The following is a 17,249-nucleotide window of genomic DNA, read 5'->3' as shown; positions in this document are numbered from 1 at the left end:
AAAAGCAACAATATTTTTTGATAATGAATGGAAATGTGTCAGACACCAAGCTACCAAGAAAAAGAAAATCATCTGAACATCTGAAATCTCCATTATACCTATAGGGGGCACTACTCCACAGTATTAATACTGCTAATATACATACAATACTTCTATGAGATTTCACTTTAGTGCAATGGTGAGGCCCTCTGTACACAGAGCTTCCAATACCATCGTCTACAGCAAAAAAAGTCAACACAGAGTCATTTCAGCCTCACTCGACATACTCTAAATGCACAATCATTAAATGATCGTGGCAAACGTGATCATTGTTCTCCTGGGGTTAATTCTATATCTTTGATACAGCAATCCTTTTTTGCCACAACAGTCCAGTCTTTCCGTTGTGGCAAAACAGACACAAACATCTGTGGGAGGACAAACAGCAGCTTAGCCCTGCTGCAGGGCTGGGCTTGGTCATCATGGATACTCATTGTCCCAAGACAGGAGCCAAACTCTAAACTTCCTCTCAGATGGGATGTAGTTAAAACCAGAGGTCCCCTACACACAAGGTTCTGCATTCTGACATGACATAGACGGACTGACATGACATAGACAGGCTCGCACCTGAATTATGACCACATTCAGCTCACACCTGTGTTGCTCACGCCAGTACAGAAAGAGAAAACTGCTAATACCAAAACTATAGTCCAAAACGATATACCTGTTATGAAAACCTGCAGATTTGCTATCTGTATCCAATAAGTGAAGACCTATATTTCAAAAGGAACTAGCTTATAGCAAAAGACAAATAACAAAACAAAACAGATTTTGTTCAACTGTTGTTAGAATTCAGCAATAACTTCAAATCAAATAACATATTGCAACATGCCTGATAATCATGCCTGATAATCAATCAGGGGCTTGGGGGTGAGGACCTTCCCTTTCAGGTTAAAAAAAGCCTGCCATGACGTCAATGCTTAGTGGGCAGAAGTGTTGATTTGATTTACGTTCCTATCACTACGTTACTGCCAGGGGGAGCCATTCTGGAATGAGAAAGCAGCAATAACATCTCAGACATCTAATATTTTGAGTCTCACTCACAGCTCTCCATCCCTGCCTGCCTTCTGAATGACCTCTGTGGTCTCTGGAGGGGATGGGGGTGGGGGAGGAGATGATTGGGGGGCGGGGGCCTCAGGGCTGTGAGGTGCTGAGAGAGAGGAGGGGGGGGGGGGGGGGCCGAGCTCTGGCTGCAGAAGTCATAAGCTCCAGTCTCTGTCTGGGCTATGTTGACACACACATTTGTTCTCCCCTCTTGGAGATCTGAACACTGACAGTCTTATATTACAGATCATCAATAACAAACAACAATCCCCACCTATCAAACCTATCAAAGTCAAACCCAGGACCAACAAAGATCAATGGATAAGACTACCTTAGTAGAACAAGGTAGTGGAACATAAGACAACCATCCATCTATGATCCATGATCATCTCTTCTTAAATACGACACCAACATTATACTTGAGACAGCCTTCCTCTTCCTCTCTTTCACATTTTTATAGATAACCATTCATATGTCATTCTTAAAGGGGCAATCTGGGATTGGCATCACTGTTTCCAATATATAACCATTGATTCTTGAAGAATATAATTTAGAAACGCCTCAAGCTTAGTTCAACTGTCTTACCCTGTCAAAACCATCAAAATGTAAGCTTGTTTTACTCTATTGTTTGTAAAAAGTGTAATTGTAAAAAGAAAAAAAAGGGTTAAAACAATCATTTTGATCTCATGGTCAGTCTTTGCATCCATAGCTCCATCTATGAATGTGAGAGTGGTTACATTTCTCCAGCCCCATCCCTCAGCTGTTTACCAAATAAAGTGCAGAGGTGACCGCTTTGTTGTTGTTTGAATCCCATATTGCCTATGACAGAGAGCAAGTGAGGCAGCCCACGATGGGCGCTGGTTACGCCGTGCTTGAGCTCAGCCCCTTAGGCAGACTGCATCATCCCACAACAACGCACACCCATTGACACTTGTGAATACACTCTCTCACACACACACACACACACACACACACACACACACACACACACACACACACACACACACACACACACACACCTCCCTCTCCACCCTCAAGCAGTGGCGGTAGCAGCAGAACGCACCCACAGGAGGTTGAAGCGATTAGCATGAAAGCCAAAGAAAACAATAGATTTTGTTACTGCTTAGACAGATGTGATGATCTGAAGCCATGGTGATATCTAGGAAGTGTTGGAGCTGTACAGATAAGTAGTACATTACCAACTATTTGCATACGATAACTGAGGTCCAGGAGTTTGAATAAAGGAGCGCTTGGCAGACAATATGAAAGTTAAAGAAAAAAATAACACGTTTGCTGAGGAGTGTCTATAATGAGTAAGTGTCTGGACAGAGGTAGGTCACAGTCTAGCAAAGGGTTGAAGTTTGGGTCAAGACATTGAACCATGAGAGACTTTCAATGTGAAATTCAAGAACAAGTCCAGTAGTGTAGAAACTAGTAGCAGACGACCTATGCAACACAAGAGTTGACTCAAACTACACTCCTGAGCGTGCTAAAAGGCTTGTTTTTCTGACATGGCAGAATTAAATTAAGATGATATAATGGATAATTTAGTGTAGTCCCTTCCTACTCCCAACTGAAACTAATTCAAATTAACACATTTCCTATGCATCTCTTGGTACACATTTGCCCTCCAGCCACTGTTATCGAAAGCTAGGTGTGACGAAACCATATCTGAAAGATCGCAAACATTGGCAACCTCAACCCAACTGGCTAGACACTCCCAGCTCATTCAAGATACAATTGCCTTATCCCATTCACACAGCCATTCAAGGCAGCCGCCAATGACTTGACCCTACAGAGCCCACTTCCCTACAAGCGAACAAACTGAGTTGAAAAAATGTAAATAATGTTTAAGTGAACTTACAGGGACTTCTGTTCTGTCCAGTGTTATGCATCTTGAGCATTGCATTGAAAGGACAGAGAAGTAGGCAATTTGGATTAGCAAGATAAAGGAAGTCCTTAGGTATTCATACAAAGGTTTCCTGGAGGTGATTTGTTACCCGCCCGAGGCGAATCTCTGCTTTGCCAAGAAACAACAGGCGTTAGCATTCTACAGAGATGAGCCCTCGGACACGAGTCACACCCTGAGGGGGAAAAAGTGGCATAGTATTGAGGTACACAGTGAGCAATAGAGTGTCTGTGAATGGTAGTATAACAGGTGCACAATACAGCAATTTCTCCCCTCCCCCATGTGGGGAGAAGCTAACATGACTGAGATAATTAAAGTGAACAGAAGTCAATATTGTCTCTTGACACTGTGGAGCAATGGGAGTAGCAAGACATGGGAGAAAACACATGTTGAGATTTTCAATCAAAGGAGAAGGACAGTTTGATGCTATGCTGGTTTGGAGTGAGTCTTTCCCCAGGGGGTGAAGATATTCTAAATTCCTCAAGGCAAATGATTCAAACACTTTTTTTTTCTTCTCTCACCATAACTCATTGTGACATCATCATAACCGTTGGTTGTTGGGTACAGCAAAGTAAGTGGTAAGATGGTGAGGCACCACCCTACAACCAATCACAGACATGGACCGCAGTGGCCTGCTTCATATGGCCAATGAGGAGTCATGGGAATAAGGGTCTAAGCTTGGTTTGGTTGAGGTTTATCCTTGATGGCGTTGTGGAGCCATCTAAAGAGAGGCACAGTCATGAGGCCTGTGTCTTCATAACAAAAAAACAACAACAAAGAAACAGTGAAATGGTTATGGATTAACGCAGGGTTTTTTGGGATACCCCAATCCTTACCAAGTATCTGGACTCTCTGTCCAATGACAGTAACAGATGTACCAGAAGGAAAAGAAAAGCAGCAGTACTGTGACTTGCTTAAAGGCTGAATTCTAGCCAGGCTGTCAACAACAGGACTGACTCAGTGAGAGAGTGCTATGGTATGATTGAGAAGTTGGGTTCCCCAGCTTCTGAGGACTAAGAGACTCCACTTCTGGTATGCAAAGTGGGCTTCAATAATCACGTCTAATAAAGCAGCTGAGCAATTATTATTTCTGGAGAGTAGCCACATTGGTAGTGGGGAGATTTAATTTGTTTTTTTCTTTGCCCATACTGACGTACAACCCCTGGTTGTAGAGGATTACACAAGCTATTACTGCAATTCCGCGCTCTTTGAAGAGGAGGAACTATTTGTAATGGGCAGGGGGGCTGAAATGAGTTTGCCTCTGCATTTTTCAATTTATTTTCTAAGCAAAGCAAATAGGCACAAAAATATAAATATATATTTCTCCATAATCCGCTCTACAGTATCATCCTGATGCAGGAAATGAGAGGAATGTAAATACGAAGTGATTGCTGTGTATTGTCATTAAATCTCAAACATTGGAAAAGATTTATTCACATTTAATAATCGAAATTTAGAGAAAGAAAGGTGGTGGACAGACATGGACCGCTTCAACCAACAGCAAGATCTACTTGGTGGCCAATTGCATGTGTTATTCATGGGATTGTTTATTTTTACAGATAATTCTCAATAAAACCAAGCCCTTCCCTCAAAACCCACCACCACTCTGTGCTGAAGGCACTGTGACAGCTGCATCTCACTGGTGCAGGACATGAAGCTCTCCTGGAGGGACCACTATGGAGCTAACCTGGAGGGACCACTATGGAGCTAACCTGGATGGACCAGTATGGAGCTCTCCTGGAGGGACCACTATGGAGCTCTCCTGGAGGGACCACTATGGAGCTCTCCTGGAGGGACCACTATGGAGCTCTCCTGGAGGGACCACTATGGAGCTCTCCTGGAGGGACCACTATGGAGCTCTCCTGGAGGGACCACTATGGAGCTAACCTGGAGGGACCACTATGGAGCTAACCTGGATGGACCAGTATGGAGCTCTCCTGGAGGGACCACTATGGAGCTCTCCTGGAGGGACCACTATGGAGCTCTCCTGGAGGGACCACTATGGAGCTCTCCTGGAGGGACCACTATGGAGCTCACCTGGAGGGACCAGTATGGAGCTCTCCTGGAGGGACCACTATGGAGCTCTCCTGGAGGGACCACTATGGAGCTCTCCTGGAGGGACCACTATGGAGCTCTCCTGGAGGGACCAGTATGGAGCTCTCCTGGAGGGACCACTATGGAGCTAACCTGGAGGGACCACTATGGAGCTAACCTGGAGGGACCACTATGGAGCTCTCCTGGAGGGACCACTATGGAGCTAACCTGGAGGGACCACTATGGAGCTCTCCTGGAGGGACCACTATGGAGCTCTCCTGGGGGGACCACTATGGAGCTCTCCTGGGGGGACCACTGTGTGCGTGGTGCCTGTGCCCTGAACTGTGCATGAGTGTGACCATCACTCCTCCACCAGGGACAGCACAGACCACACCACCTTTCTAGTCTGTCTGTACCCTTATCTGAACCAGGGCCTCTGGTGGTTATCTCATGGAGGGTCAGAGTGCAGATTTCCTGTAAGGGTACTCTGGTTTGTTGGGCGACCTGCGGTCCCTGGCCCCCACCATCTCGTCGCCGCTGCCCCCAGACTTTGACTCGGTGCAGAGCCTGCGGCCCTGGGGCCACTCCTCATAAGTCTCAGAGGGCCTCACCAGGCCCAGGCCGCTAGTGAGGTCTGTTTCAGTTCTGGGACGTTCCCCCCTCGGACCGTGCGCTGGCCCAGCTTGGGCTCCGGCCTGTGTGGCCAGGGCCAGATCCAGTCTCTGAGGGGGCTGCTCCAGGACGTCCAGGCGGAGGGGGTCGCCCGGGGAGGGCCGGCAGGGGTGCTGCTGGGCGTCTTGGGCATACGGAGGGGGGACCAGACCCCCTGAAGGGAGCCGGCTGTGACTGTAGAGGTCAGGGCCGATGTAGGAGGTCACATGGCGCCCAGAGTACAGGTCAGGGTACTCCGCCTGGGCCTCCGCCTGGGCCTCCGCCTTGGGCTCGGCAGCATGGCGCTTGCGGGAGGCGTGCAGGTGGCGGCCGGCGTGGCAGTAAGGGACGGGGGCGGCCGGGACAGGGGCCGTGTGGAAAGGGTGTGGGTCGTGAGCCTCCACCTCCATGGAGACTTCTGGAAGGCAGCGCTCCTTCAGGGTCATGGCAGACACCCCCATGGCGATGTCGGGCATGAACTCGTTAATGACCGGCTCCATATTCTACAGGAGAAAACAAAGAAGTGTTAACATTGTGGAACCCTAATACCAAATACTGTGCAAGTCATGCCATTTAGGCTAAATATCTAAGAACCTGTTTCCAGTATTCAGTCAAGCAATGGTAGAGAGAGGGAGATATTGCTTTATTTTCCTCAATCAAATATCAATACAATACTCTAGGGATTTAGGGGTTTACATTTCATTCCCCCCCACCTCATAGACCCTCATACCCAGATAGCCTATTAGCCATCAGTCCCACCACCTCATAGACACTACAACTAGGGCTGGGTATCGCCACTGATTTCCCAAAACGATTCGATTCCGATTCACAGCTCCCGATTCGATTCGATTCGATTCGATTCCGATTCGATTCCGATTCGATTTAGTTACAATATCAATTTTCCTTGAATATAAAGAGATTCTCAGAACTAATGCTATATAAATGGTTCAAGGAACCCTATAACATGTAGCATTGTTAAACATATCAATGTTTACATTAAGAATTGACTCCAAAGCAGTTACATGAATGTACGGTACTTCTTATTGGAACATAAATGAACATCATTGACCAACATTTTGCTAAATCAGACACTACAAAAAGTGCTTTTTAATGTGCTTTACTGCAGCCAGTGTAAATAAAGGGGCTACAAACATAGCCTATCGGTAAACAAGACATCTCACATCCCTCAGGACTGTCTCAAATAGCTTATTTGCATTATATATATATATATATATATACTAAATAAAAATGTGCAAAACTCAAACGAAAATAGTGCAATAGATGAGGGTATTTTGGGGAACAAAAAAACACATTGTAAACCATAATGTCCATGAAACTAAAGCCCTTCATTACTGCTTTCTCACTTTTTGGAGATTGGAAGATTTTATTCAGGAATAAACATAATTGGAAAATCAATGATTATTAAAATACTGTAGTATACAGTAACAATATGTTTGTGGAAACACCACAAATCTACGGAACCACTTATTGAGGCATCACCCTGACGTGAAACATGGAAAAGCGGATCCGAAACAAGCCTCGCTGATAAAGTGGCAAGTGATTGTCAGGTACGAACGAGTCCCTTGCTCTGGATGTCCAGCTGTCACACGTTATGGCAACTCTCTCTGCTGGCTGAAGTGAAGTTGCGATGTCACGTTTCACCTGCGCGGACATGTCTGGGACTATCACTTCACTCCACTGTTTGCGTGTCGGTAACACGTAGCGTGGTTCTAGTACACTGACGAGGCTTCAAAAGCCAGCATTTTCGACAACGCTGTAAGGGCGTATATCCTTGCAAATAAAATTTGCTACAGCCTCTGTAATTTGTTGGGCACGCGGAGAATTTGATTGTAATTTGCAACCAAACGTCTGCCTTTAAGCCTGGTGGTGACTTGAGTGTCCCTGCCATCGCCATGTTTTTAGATTTTACAGTGTTGAGACCTCTCGTTGCGTGAGATATGAGATATGATACATTCTTGTAGCGCGAGATCTGGCCACGAGATCTCGTTGCGGGTTGAAGCTGCAAGCAGGAAAATGCATGAAAGATCGATCTCGGGATTTATGAATCGATAATCGCTCATTCAATGAAGATCGATTCAGAATCGGGAAATCGATTTTTTGAACCCAGCCCTAACTACAACTCTATCACCCTCAACTCACCCCTGGTTTGTCCTGATGAGGGGCGCGTCCCCCGCTCTGGGGTTTGGTACAATCAGGCGACAGGGCCTTGGTGGCCCCTGGCAGGTAGGCGGGGCTCCCGTGCTTGGACGAAGAGAGCTGACGGTGGAACAGGGTGTGGTTGCAGGGGTAGGAGAAGGAGCGTGATGGGGGCTGGCTCGGGGCACGGGGCCTCCAGCCTGCCTTGAGCTGGGCATGAGCGGGCGTGGCCGGTGGATGATAGGGAGGCGGGGGAGGGGGCAGCGGAGGGTGAAACCCTGCCATGGCCTCCAAGTCGGTGAACATGCTCTCCACTGCCGGGCTGCTGTTAACCCGGCATCGCCCAGACTGGAGCAGGGCCAGAACGGGACTCTCGTCCCCGAAACGCTCCTCCGGGAAGAACTTGTGAGGGTTCTGGAGGGGGTGGAGTACAGCATGAATTAGGTCCACACAACCCAAATGGCTACCAAAACTACATTAGAAACAAGACTATCAAGACTATCAACTAGACTATCAAGGCAGTCTGGTAAGAACAAAACCATATCCAGCAACATTTTTCAACATTTCTTTTCCACCCTCAGTTCGAGTTTGAGTCAACCGTGTCCCACTTGCCACCACTGAACAGACTGCTGAATGAAATGGAATAAACAAAATGCTGTTGTGCTCCAGCCAAAATTCCTGGGATGTTCGTCATTATGAGGTGCTCCAGTGACAGAAGCCATCAGTGAATAAAAACAAAACAAGCAGCTTCTACATCTACAAAATGTGACATTGTTTAAGGTTGATATATTCCGAAAATAACTGTACCGTATATACATGTATATCCATTATACTCTACATTGTTTGTAAATATCCAATATAATAATTGATAGTTGGTTTTCTTCAGTAAGACCTTACAGAGGATATTGAAGTTAAAGCTTGCCACACTATAAAACAGTAACATAGTCAAAGTAAAAAATAGAAAAAAGAAGCAAAATATCGTTGTGAATGGCTCTGAGAGGGTCTGCAAATACACCAGTCCTCTCAGTCGATGTTGATAACCTTTTGCTCTAATATGATTTTTCTATACACAACTCTCATTTTTATACATGACTCTCTAACCAAAACCCTGGTAACTCTCTCAGGTCTCCTGGTAACTCTCTCAGACCTCCTAGTAACTTTCTCATGTCGCCTGGTAACTCTCTCAAGTCTCCTGATAACTCTCATGTCTCCTGGTAACTCTCTCATGTCTCCTGGTAACTCTCATGTCTCCTGGTAACTTTCATGTCTCCTGGTAACTCTCTCAAGTCTTCTGGTAACTCTCATGTCTCCTGGTAACTCTCTCAGACCTCCTGGTAACTCTTTCAGACCTCCTAGTAACTCTCTCATGTCTCCTGGTAACTCTCTCAGACCTCCTGGTAACTCTTTCAGACCTCCTAGTAACTCTCTCAGACCTCCTAGGAACTCTCATGTCTCCTGGTAACTCTCTCAGACCTCCTAGTAACTCTCTCAGGTCTCCTGGTAACTCACCTGCAGCAGTTCCGCAGCAGCATCTGGCAGGCCGAACTCGCGGAGAACACGGATCTGCAGCTCGTAGCTCACAGTGGCTCCCTCGCCGCAGTTGAGGGCGTACGCCCGCTGGACCTTGTCTGTGTGCCGAAGGTCCTGCAGCCTCCGGATCATCTCCTTCACCACCACTAGTCTGGGAACTGACAGAGAATCAGAGCGATACCATTATATACTGTTTTATTACTATTACTAATATATGAAATTAATAATAATTATAACTTATACATATCATTGAGCCATGTGATCCCATCATTATGAGAATAAACAATTTAAATAATTATTCCTTCCTTTAGCACAACGACTGCCAATGACCCCAGGCCTGAGCATAGATGACTTTTTCCTGCTATGACTACTGGATAGTTGATTTACTTACTTAGTCAAATGCATTGATTGTAAGTCGCTTTAGAATAAGGTGTCTGGTAAATGCTTAAAATGTAAATGTATGTAGTCCTATATGTTGCATGTGCACTACTGAAGGATATATGTAACTATGCTCCTGTGCTCTGAAGATGTCCTCTAAATTGCCCCTGGAAGAGAAATAGTCGTACAGAAAAGAATGGGGGGGGGGATAGGAAGAGATGGAAAATGGAATGTGTTATCATTAACCTACTAAATTAAATACATGTAACAAATAAATAAATAAGAGAGGAACAAAGGGAACATAAGGGCATAGGGAGGAGGTGGAAGAACAAGCATTTGAATGGGGGGAAAAAGGCAAAAAGGAAGTGGAAAATAACTAACAAACAACAAAGGGAGAAAGGGATAGAGGTGGGAAAGAGAAAGTGAGAGAGACACAGCAAGATGTGTGGTGAGAGAGAGAGCAAAACGTGGGAGAAGAACAGAGGGCAGGATGGAGGGAGAGAGTGAGTGAGTGTGGGAGACAGAAACAGAGAAAAGTCCATCTCACGGCTCGGCTCATCTCTGCCAACAATGCTAATCACTCCTGGTGTTTGAGAACAGAGTACAAAGGCACAGAAATACACTACTAATATGAACAGCAAAATAAACTCTGACTTGAATTTCAAGACACACAATCAAGGAGACTGAGTAGACACGGAACACACACAGAGAAAAACAAAGCCCATGTTCACTCCATCCCTCACAGATGGGACTGTCACTTACAGACAAAGAGAGTTTACTCTTGCATAAAAAAATAAATGCTTGTGCTATCTTATTATTATCTAGTCATGCAGGGCAATTCCTATGCCACAACACAGAGCAGAAGCCTAACATTTTTGCTTGCAGATTGAAATTGCCATGAGGCAACAATCTAGGATTGGCTTACTCTCTCCAGATTCTGAGCCAAACAATATGTTTAAAGCAGCGATGCGCGGTTGTGGATATCCTAACAGCCACAAGCCATATCATCATGAGACTATTCTAGGACGTAAATCATCAGGCTTCCACTACACAGTAATGATATTTTGGGACCATTTCAATGATGATTGATATATACAGTATATATATATATATATAAATTGTTTTGAATATCCAAGTAAAATGCTGTTTTAAATGTGTCTTACTGAAATGGTCTACAATGTGACCTTGATGGACTTCACTACAAACTCACCAGGCCAGCCAGAGTTGTTCCAGCCCCTTGTTCTTGCCAATTCTACGTTGGGTAACCAGTAAGAAATGTAACATTTGACCCAACCCACCTGGTATCTCATTGGCCACCACGGATGGTGGGGCTGTCTGGCTGCCTGTGATTTGCTGGTGGTTGATCATGTGACAGCACTGGGGCACAGCATTGTTGACCATGTAGAGGGTGTCTGGTACGTTGGACATGCGCACCATCCGTAGACGCACCAGGTCTGTCTGCTCCACCATCATCTCCTCCAGCACGGACTGGCAGCACAGACAGGGTAAGGGTGTGTGTGTGTTATGTACTGAGTGAGTCACATGGTCCATTAACAGAAAAGGAGAGTGTAAGGAGTGATTGTATGTGTGTGTGTGTGTGTGTGTATATGTGTGTTTGTGTGTGGACGTGTGTGTAAACGGTCTTACCTTGGCCTCCTCCACGTAGGGAGAGAAGAGGCGCGGTCGCACGTAGATGCCGGCGCACTTCTGCCTCAGCCAGGCGTTGGCCTTGCCTCCCTCCGCCGTGGGGAGCATATCTGAGGGAGGGGTGCTGATCAGACCTCTCTTCATCTGGATGGTGGGGGGAAGGGGATATGCAGGTTGTAAAAGCCAATAAGAAGATGAGGCAGGACCTTCAAAGTCTAGCTTAGCAAGAAGCCTCTGAAATAGCAACAGTCCTATATCAGTGCCTCAGGTGGCACGGACGCAGCGCGGTGCATGTGGATCACTGTCTCTGGGAGACGCAGCGATGCATGTGGATCAATGTATCTGGGGGACGCAGTGGTGCATGTGGATCAAGCCCGGATTAACGACCAGGCCGCCCATTTTTTTCTTCTTAAATTATTATTATTATTATTTTGGTGGGGATTGTTATACCTACTCAATTATTTTCTGAATAAAAATATGATTGATTGGTTTGCTGAATGTTTGTATCATGACACGTGACACATCCAAACGTCCATCAGGTCAGATGGTCGCGCGATGACCGTTTGTCCAATCAGATTAGGACTATTTATGGCGGGTATTTTCTAATTAGTTGACAGTTATCCATTTCTAATAGCTAGATATTTAACAGTAGGCTTCCTGGCTATGTTAAAGTTATGGATAAAAAGTGATGCTTCTAAAAGAAAAGCTAAGAAGATAAAGGAAGCAAAGGAGGCACTTTTCCTGAAAAAAGTTCCTTTAATTTGTTTTGTTTTTTAAAAAGCACCGGACAACGATACAGAGCGCTAGCAGCACTAATGTTAGCACTGAGGCAAGCAGCGCCGCGGTTCTTGCTGTTAGGACTTTGGAAGCGTACACACACCTGACTGAGATATTTGCCCGAAAACGTTGACCACAGATCAAAAGCTAACGCTCTCTCAGCGGCATATTCATTGGATTTGGACATGAGCCTGGCAGATGAACTGATCCACTACAGATCATACAGAGGAAAAAGAGAACTGCCCAAACACAATGCTAAAAACAATTTTGGACTTGGATTTGCAATCCACGTTCCCGAATGTCTACATTGCTTGCAGGCTTTTCCTGACACTGCCGGTAACCAACTGTGAGGGAGAGCGCTCATTCTCGAAACTGAATTAAGAATGAACTCAGAATGAAGATGTGCCAAAAACGCTTGAACTCTATCCCTTATGGCCATCGAGTCAAAGCTCGTCAGGCAGCTGAACCTTGATGAAGTAGTGGACGACTTTGCAAGGAGGAAGAGCAGAAAGAGACTCATTTATGGCGCTTTTCCACTACAGGGCCGACCCGGGTCTTGTTCTTTGGCGCTTTTCCATTGACCGGCCCGGGTCGGCACGGCACGGCACGGTAAAATAGTTATTGTTCGGGATGGGTAGCGAAAGGTACCTTTTTGCCAGGCTGCGTGTGACGCTGCACACCGTTGATTGGTCAATGGAAATCGTCATCCCATGTTCATAGATTTCTTCGCTAACCGCCATCTTTAAATACCACAACAGATTTCGCTCTCGGAAAATGTCACTTACTGTTTCTGTAATAACGTATTAATAAAGATTAGAACAATTATGATAACCATCGTATTATCTTAGTTTAATGTAATTTCAATGCATCATAGAACTTTTATTTACAACAAGCATAACAAAAAAATCGCTATTATGGCGATGTCCTGTGCCTATGCTGTTCCTCAGTCCAGCGGTAGATTCGCGTCTTCCTCCCTTTAACACATGTCGGTTTCCCTGGTTGCGAGATCTAAACTATTAGAACTGAAAGCGGCAGGTAACAGGCACGTAACATCCATATGCTGTATATATAAATAAATATATTTGACTACCAGCAAGACACCGGAGCACTCGTATCTATAACAAACGTCCGCTTGATTGTATGAGCCACGCGTCAGTCAGCCTTTCCGTAGAAATACATTGCTCTGTTATATATCTAACGTTACATGTTTTAAGGCTGATCTGTGCATGATAGTGCTGCATTATGTTGATCTATTTATATCTATCTATTCTTGCCAATTCCTTATTACCAGTGGAAAGGGGGAAGGCTAAAACACTTTGAATGGAATAGATAGGACTTTCCGTTCAATGGAGGAAGCATGATACTCGCGAGTTCATCTCGCTTTTCCCCCCGTTGATGTATTAAACAATCTAAGCAATCTAATCAGAGCAGTTGTTATTATGTCATATTATTGATGGATGTGCCATTTTTGATGGAGAGCAGTGAGCGGATGACTGGATGTGAGCATGTATTTGACTAATGCCGATAGATTCGCTTCTTGCTCCGAAACCGGAGCTGTCTACAGCGGATTCTACAGCGTTCCTTCAAACTATCGTAATTCATGAACTATATATCCAATCTAAAAAATTCAAACAGTTTCTGAAAGCAGATAAGTTGCACTTTTTGAAAAGTTGAGCACAGTTGTGCAGTTTTGAGCACAGTGCCCAAAGTGTCAGGAGAAATAAAAATAGAATCGTGTCGGCATTTCATGTCGGCATTTCCCTGGTTGCGAGATCTAAACTAGTCTACAAGAACTGAAAGTGGCAAGTAACAGGCACTTAACGTTACATGTTGTAAGGCTGATCTGTGCACGATAGTGCTGCATTTTGACAATTCTTAGCGCATTTCCCCCCGCTGATCTGTATAGCGGGGGGAATCTTATGACACGCAACTCCTCCTACAGTCCCGGGTCGCTTAGTATAATGGAGAAGCGTTTCTGAAAGTACGGCACGGCACGGCACGGCTCGGATACAAATGCGGCCCGGTTCGGGTCGGTAGTGGAAAAGCGCCAAAAGTAAGATATATGGTTTATTTTTCTATGCTGGTTTGGATTATTATTTGATAATTGTCTGGGTGTTTTTTTGGGATGTGTCTGCTTGCTTGATGAAGGCTATGTTGGATAGGCAAATTTATTTTTAATGTTGTTCCAAACTGTTGATTTTGTACAATTCAAGTTTCAGATTTTTCAACCTAATAAAGGCTTCCTTGACTTTCGTAGACTCCAAAGGCAAACCCAAAGCCTTAAATCAATACTGGACATTGACAGCTCTCTTATGCCTGCACAAATGATGTGATGGACTTACCAGAAACACCTGTCAAGCTAATTGTCCCATTACTTTTGGGTAGCTGAAATAGGAGGACTATGTATATACGGTATATATATATTTTTTAAGCATTGTAATTTCTGAATGGTGGGACCAATATGTACGCAAATACCATCAAATAAAAGCGGATAATCTTTACTTTAACCTTGCAGTAATTTTTTCATTTAAAATCCAAACTTTTAGTTTAGTTCACTGTCCCATTACTTACACAGGGCACTGTATCTAGCCCAGGTCTGACCACAAGGGCACACTCACTGTGTCTGAGAGGACCTCACTGTTGGTGGGCAGGATGTGCTCAGTGCGGACATAGGGCAGCAGTGGAGACAGGATCTCCTTCAGTTCCTCCAGGTCCAGATCTCTCCTTTTTACCCCTCGCTTGTTCACACTGTGGGCCGTGCCACTGAGGAGGTTGGGCTCTGTGAAAGAACATACACGCACACACATGCACACGCACACATCTAAATAAGGACCAAACTGAACTTGAATGGACCTCTCATCATACACAAGAAACTAAAGTAGCCGAAGGAGCTAACTATTCTCCATCTGTGGCAGTGGTTAGACAGAGCCATGCCAACGGGAGCGTACCTATGTTCCCCGGGTCCTATGTTACCCAGGTCCTATGTTCCCCGGTCCCGAAAAAAAGGGTCCTAATGTTCCACAGTCTCGTGGGTATATGTAGGCTATGTTTTCCGGTCACTGTGTCATGTGTTTTTAAATAATTGCCTCAATTCCCACATCCTTCAATTAAACGGAGGAATATTAAATGAATGCATATAAACTAGATAGCCTATGGAACGAAAGATTGAATGAAACAAGTGTTGAAATAGGCTACATTTCTGTTACAGCTGAAGTGCTCTGCATAGTTATCATTACTCCACTTAACCTGGATAAGGGTATATACATCATTGGCATGGAGAAGTTTGGCTGAGTCAATATGAAAAAGAAGGGAGGGGGAGGAAAGAAAGAAAGAAAGAAAGAAGGTGGATGTAATCAAAGGTGTCTTGTACCCGGTGAATTTAGCCAGCTGATATCAGAGAGAGAGAGAGAGAGAGAGAGAGAAAAAAAGAAAACTAGATTAAACAAAAGTGATCTTACCTCGGTCGGCCATCCTCTTAATGAGCTGGTGCTCTCCCCACTTGACCACGTACTTGAGGATGTCCTGCTCGCTGGCCTGTGAAGGAGAACCAGGACCATCATTAGAACCATGGACGGGTTCACAATGCACTGACAGTGTATTAGTTTTACATTTATTCTAATTTACAGCCTACATAATTACTGTTCTATTGCTCTTTTTGCCATTGTCTTTTAAATAATTTTTGCTTATATTGCTGTTTTTACGTCATATGCACCAACCTCACCATGTCAATTTCCTGTATTGCAAATATACTTGGCAATACAAATTATTCTGATTCTGATTCTAGTAATATAACCCCCCAAAAATGGACCTGCAGTGTCAGATAGCTGTTGTCTTTCTGCATATAGGCATGATTCGAAGAAGCAGCCACCAAAGACAAAAACCTGAACACTGGTGAGTCCACTCCCCTAGAACACCCCTGGAAACGCGCATAATTCACATCATGATTCACATTTTCTTTTTGCGAACAAAAATTCGCTTGACATTTTATGGAAAAACAGCTATTGACCCCAACCATACTGCCATAGCAACTACTGATGAGTTATTCAGGGTTAAAAAGCGTCATGTTTTTGACTGGCCAAGTCAATCTTCAGATTTAAATCCAATTGAACATGCATTTCACTTCCTCATGATTACATTTTAGGAAAAAATGCCAAAAAAGGTAAAAAAACCCTGAAGATGGCAGCAGTACAGGCCTGGCATAGCATCCCCAGCATCTGGTGTGGTCAATAGTTTGCAGACTTCAGACAGTTAATGCATGCAAGGGATTGTCGACCAAATATGATATGCAATTTTCCAATACGTTTGGAGCCCTGAAATAGGGATATTGCCCAATCTGGAAAAAACCCATTTCATTTAAAGCTGAGAATCTCTTCTTTGACCCCATTGGTTGACTTCAAATCCAAACGGTTACAGAAAAAGAGATAAGACAAAATGCTTTCCAACACTTTAGCACTGTAGATAGATGAGCGGTATTATGGTAGACATCTAAGTGGAACATGGAGTACTAATATTAAAACGGACATCTCTCTGACGTTTAGACGTCTGGTTGACATTTGGTATGAAACGTTGCCTCGATGACACTTTGACTGCCTCACTATGATGGGTCTGTGGGGGGATGTCCCCTGAGGAGAGACTGGCAACTCTGGTCCCCCCCCTGTCTGCCTGTACTGAAGAGTTTAGGCTTTGATGTGCAGGGAAAGTCTATGGCTTTCATGTCATGATTCTGTGGATTTGACCTCAAAGGAGATGACCATCCAAGCTATTCCTAAACAGGGTCGAAAAAGTGTGTGTGTGTGTGTGTTGACTTAACTTTGAGTTTTACTATGTGTGATTTATAGTGTGTGTGTGTGTGCGCGTGTGTTTACTAATAAAGAATTCTTTGTGTGCATCATGTCTCTGAAAATGTGTGCTTTTGTGTGAGTGTTTGCCTTAGTTAGCCTGTGTATGTTGGCAACTATAAAAATAGAGTGTGTGTGTGTGTGTGTGAGAGAGAGAGAGTGCAAGAGATCAAGACAGAGAGAGAGAGTGCCAGAGAGAAAGAGAGTTTGAATGCAGAGCCAGAGACCCCTGTGGCTGGCACACTAAT

The 17,249-nt window shown here is 44.6% G+C and overlaps 1 protein-coding gene across 1 annotated transcript in view; it reads right to left on the bottom strand.

Annotated features, from left to right (window-relative positions):
• Positions 1-5,287: 5,287 nt before the first annotated feature.
• The window catches only part of btbd7 (BTB (POZ) domain containing 7), a gene marked incomplete at its 5' end in the record, with an annotated part of 29,288 nt that continues 17,326 nt past the window's right edge, over positions 5,288-17,249 (bottom strand). Inside the window, 7 exons of the mRNA XM_080550536.1 lie at positions 5,288-6,177; positions 7,835-8,245; positions 9,341-9,519; positions 11,038-11,227; positions 11,387-11,530; positions 14,782-14,942; positions 15,622-15,697. Coding sequence (XP_080406662.1) covers positions 5,482-6,177; positions 7,835-8,245; positions 9,341-9,519; positions 11,038-11,227; positions 11,387-11,530; positions 14,782-14,942; positions 15,622-15,697 — 1,857 coding nt within the window. The 3' untranslated portion in view covers positions 5,288-5,481. The remainder of the gene's footprint in view (positions 6,178-7,834; positions 8,246-9,340; positions 9,520-11,037; positions 11,228-11,386; positions 11,531-14,781; positions 14,943-15,621; positions 15,698-17,249) is intronic.

Source organism: Nansenia antarctica (assembly GCF_963989245.1).
Source record: "Nansenia antarctica genome assembly, chromosome: 1".
In the NCBI taxonomy this organism is placed as follows: Eukaryota; Metazoa; Chordata; class Actinopteri; order Argentiniformes; family Microstomatidae; genus Nansenia; species Nansenia antarctica.
This window is presented reverse-complemented; position numbering and strand designations above follow the sequence as displayed.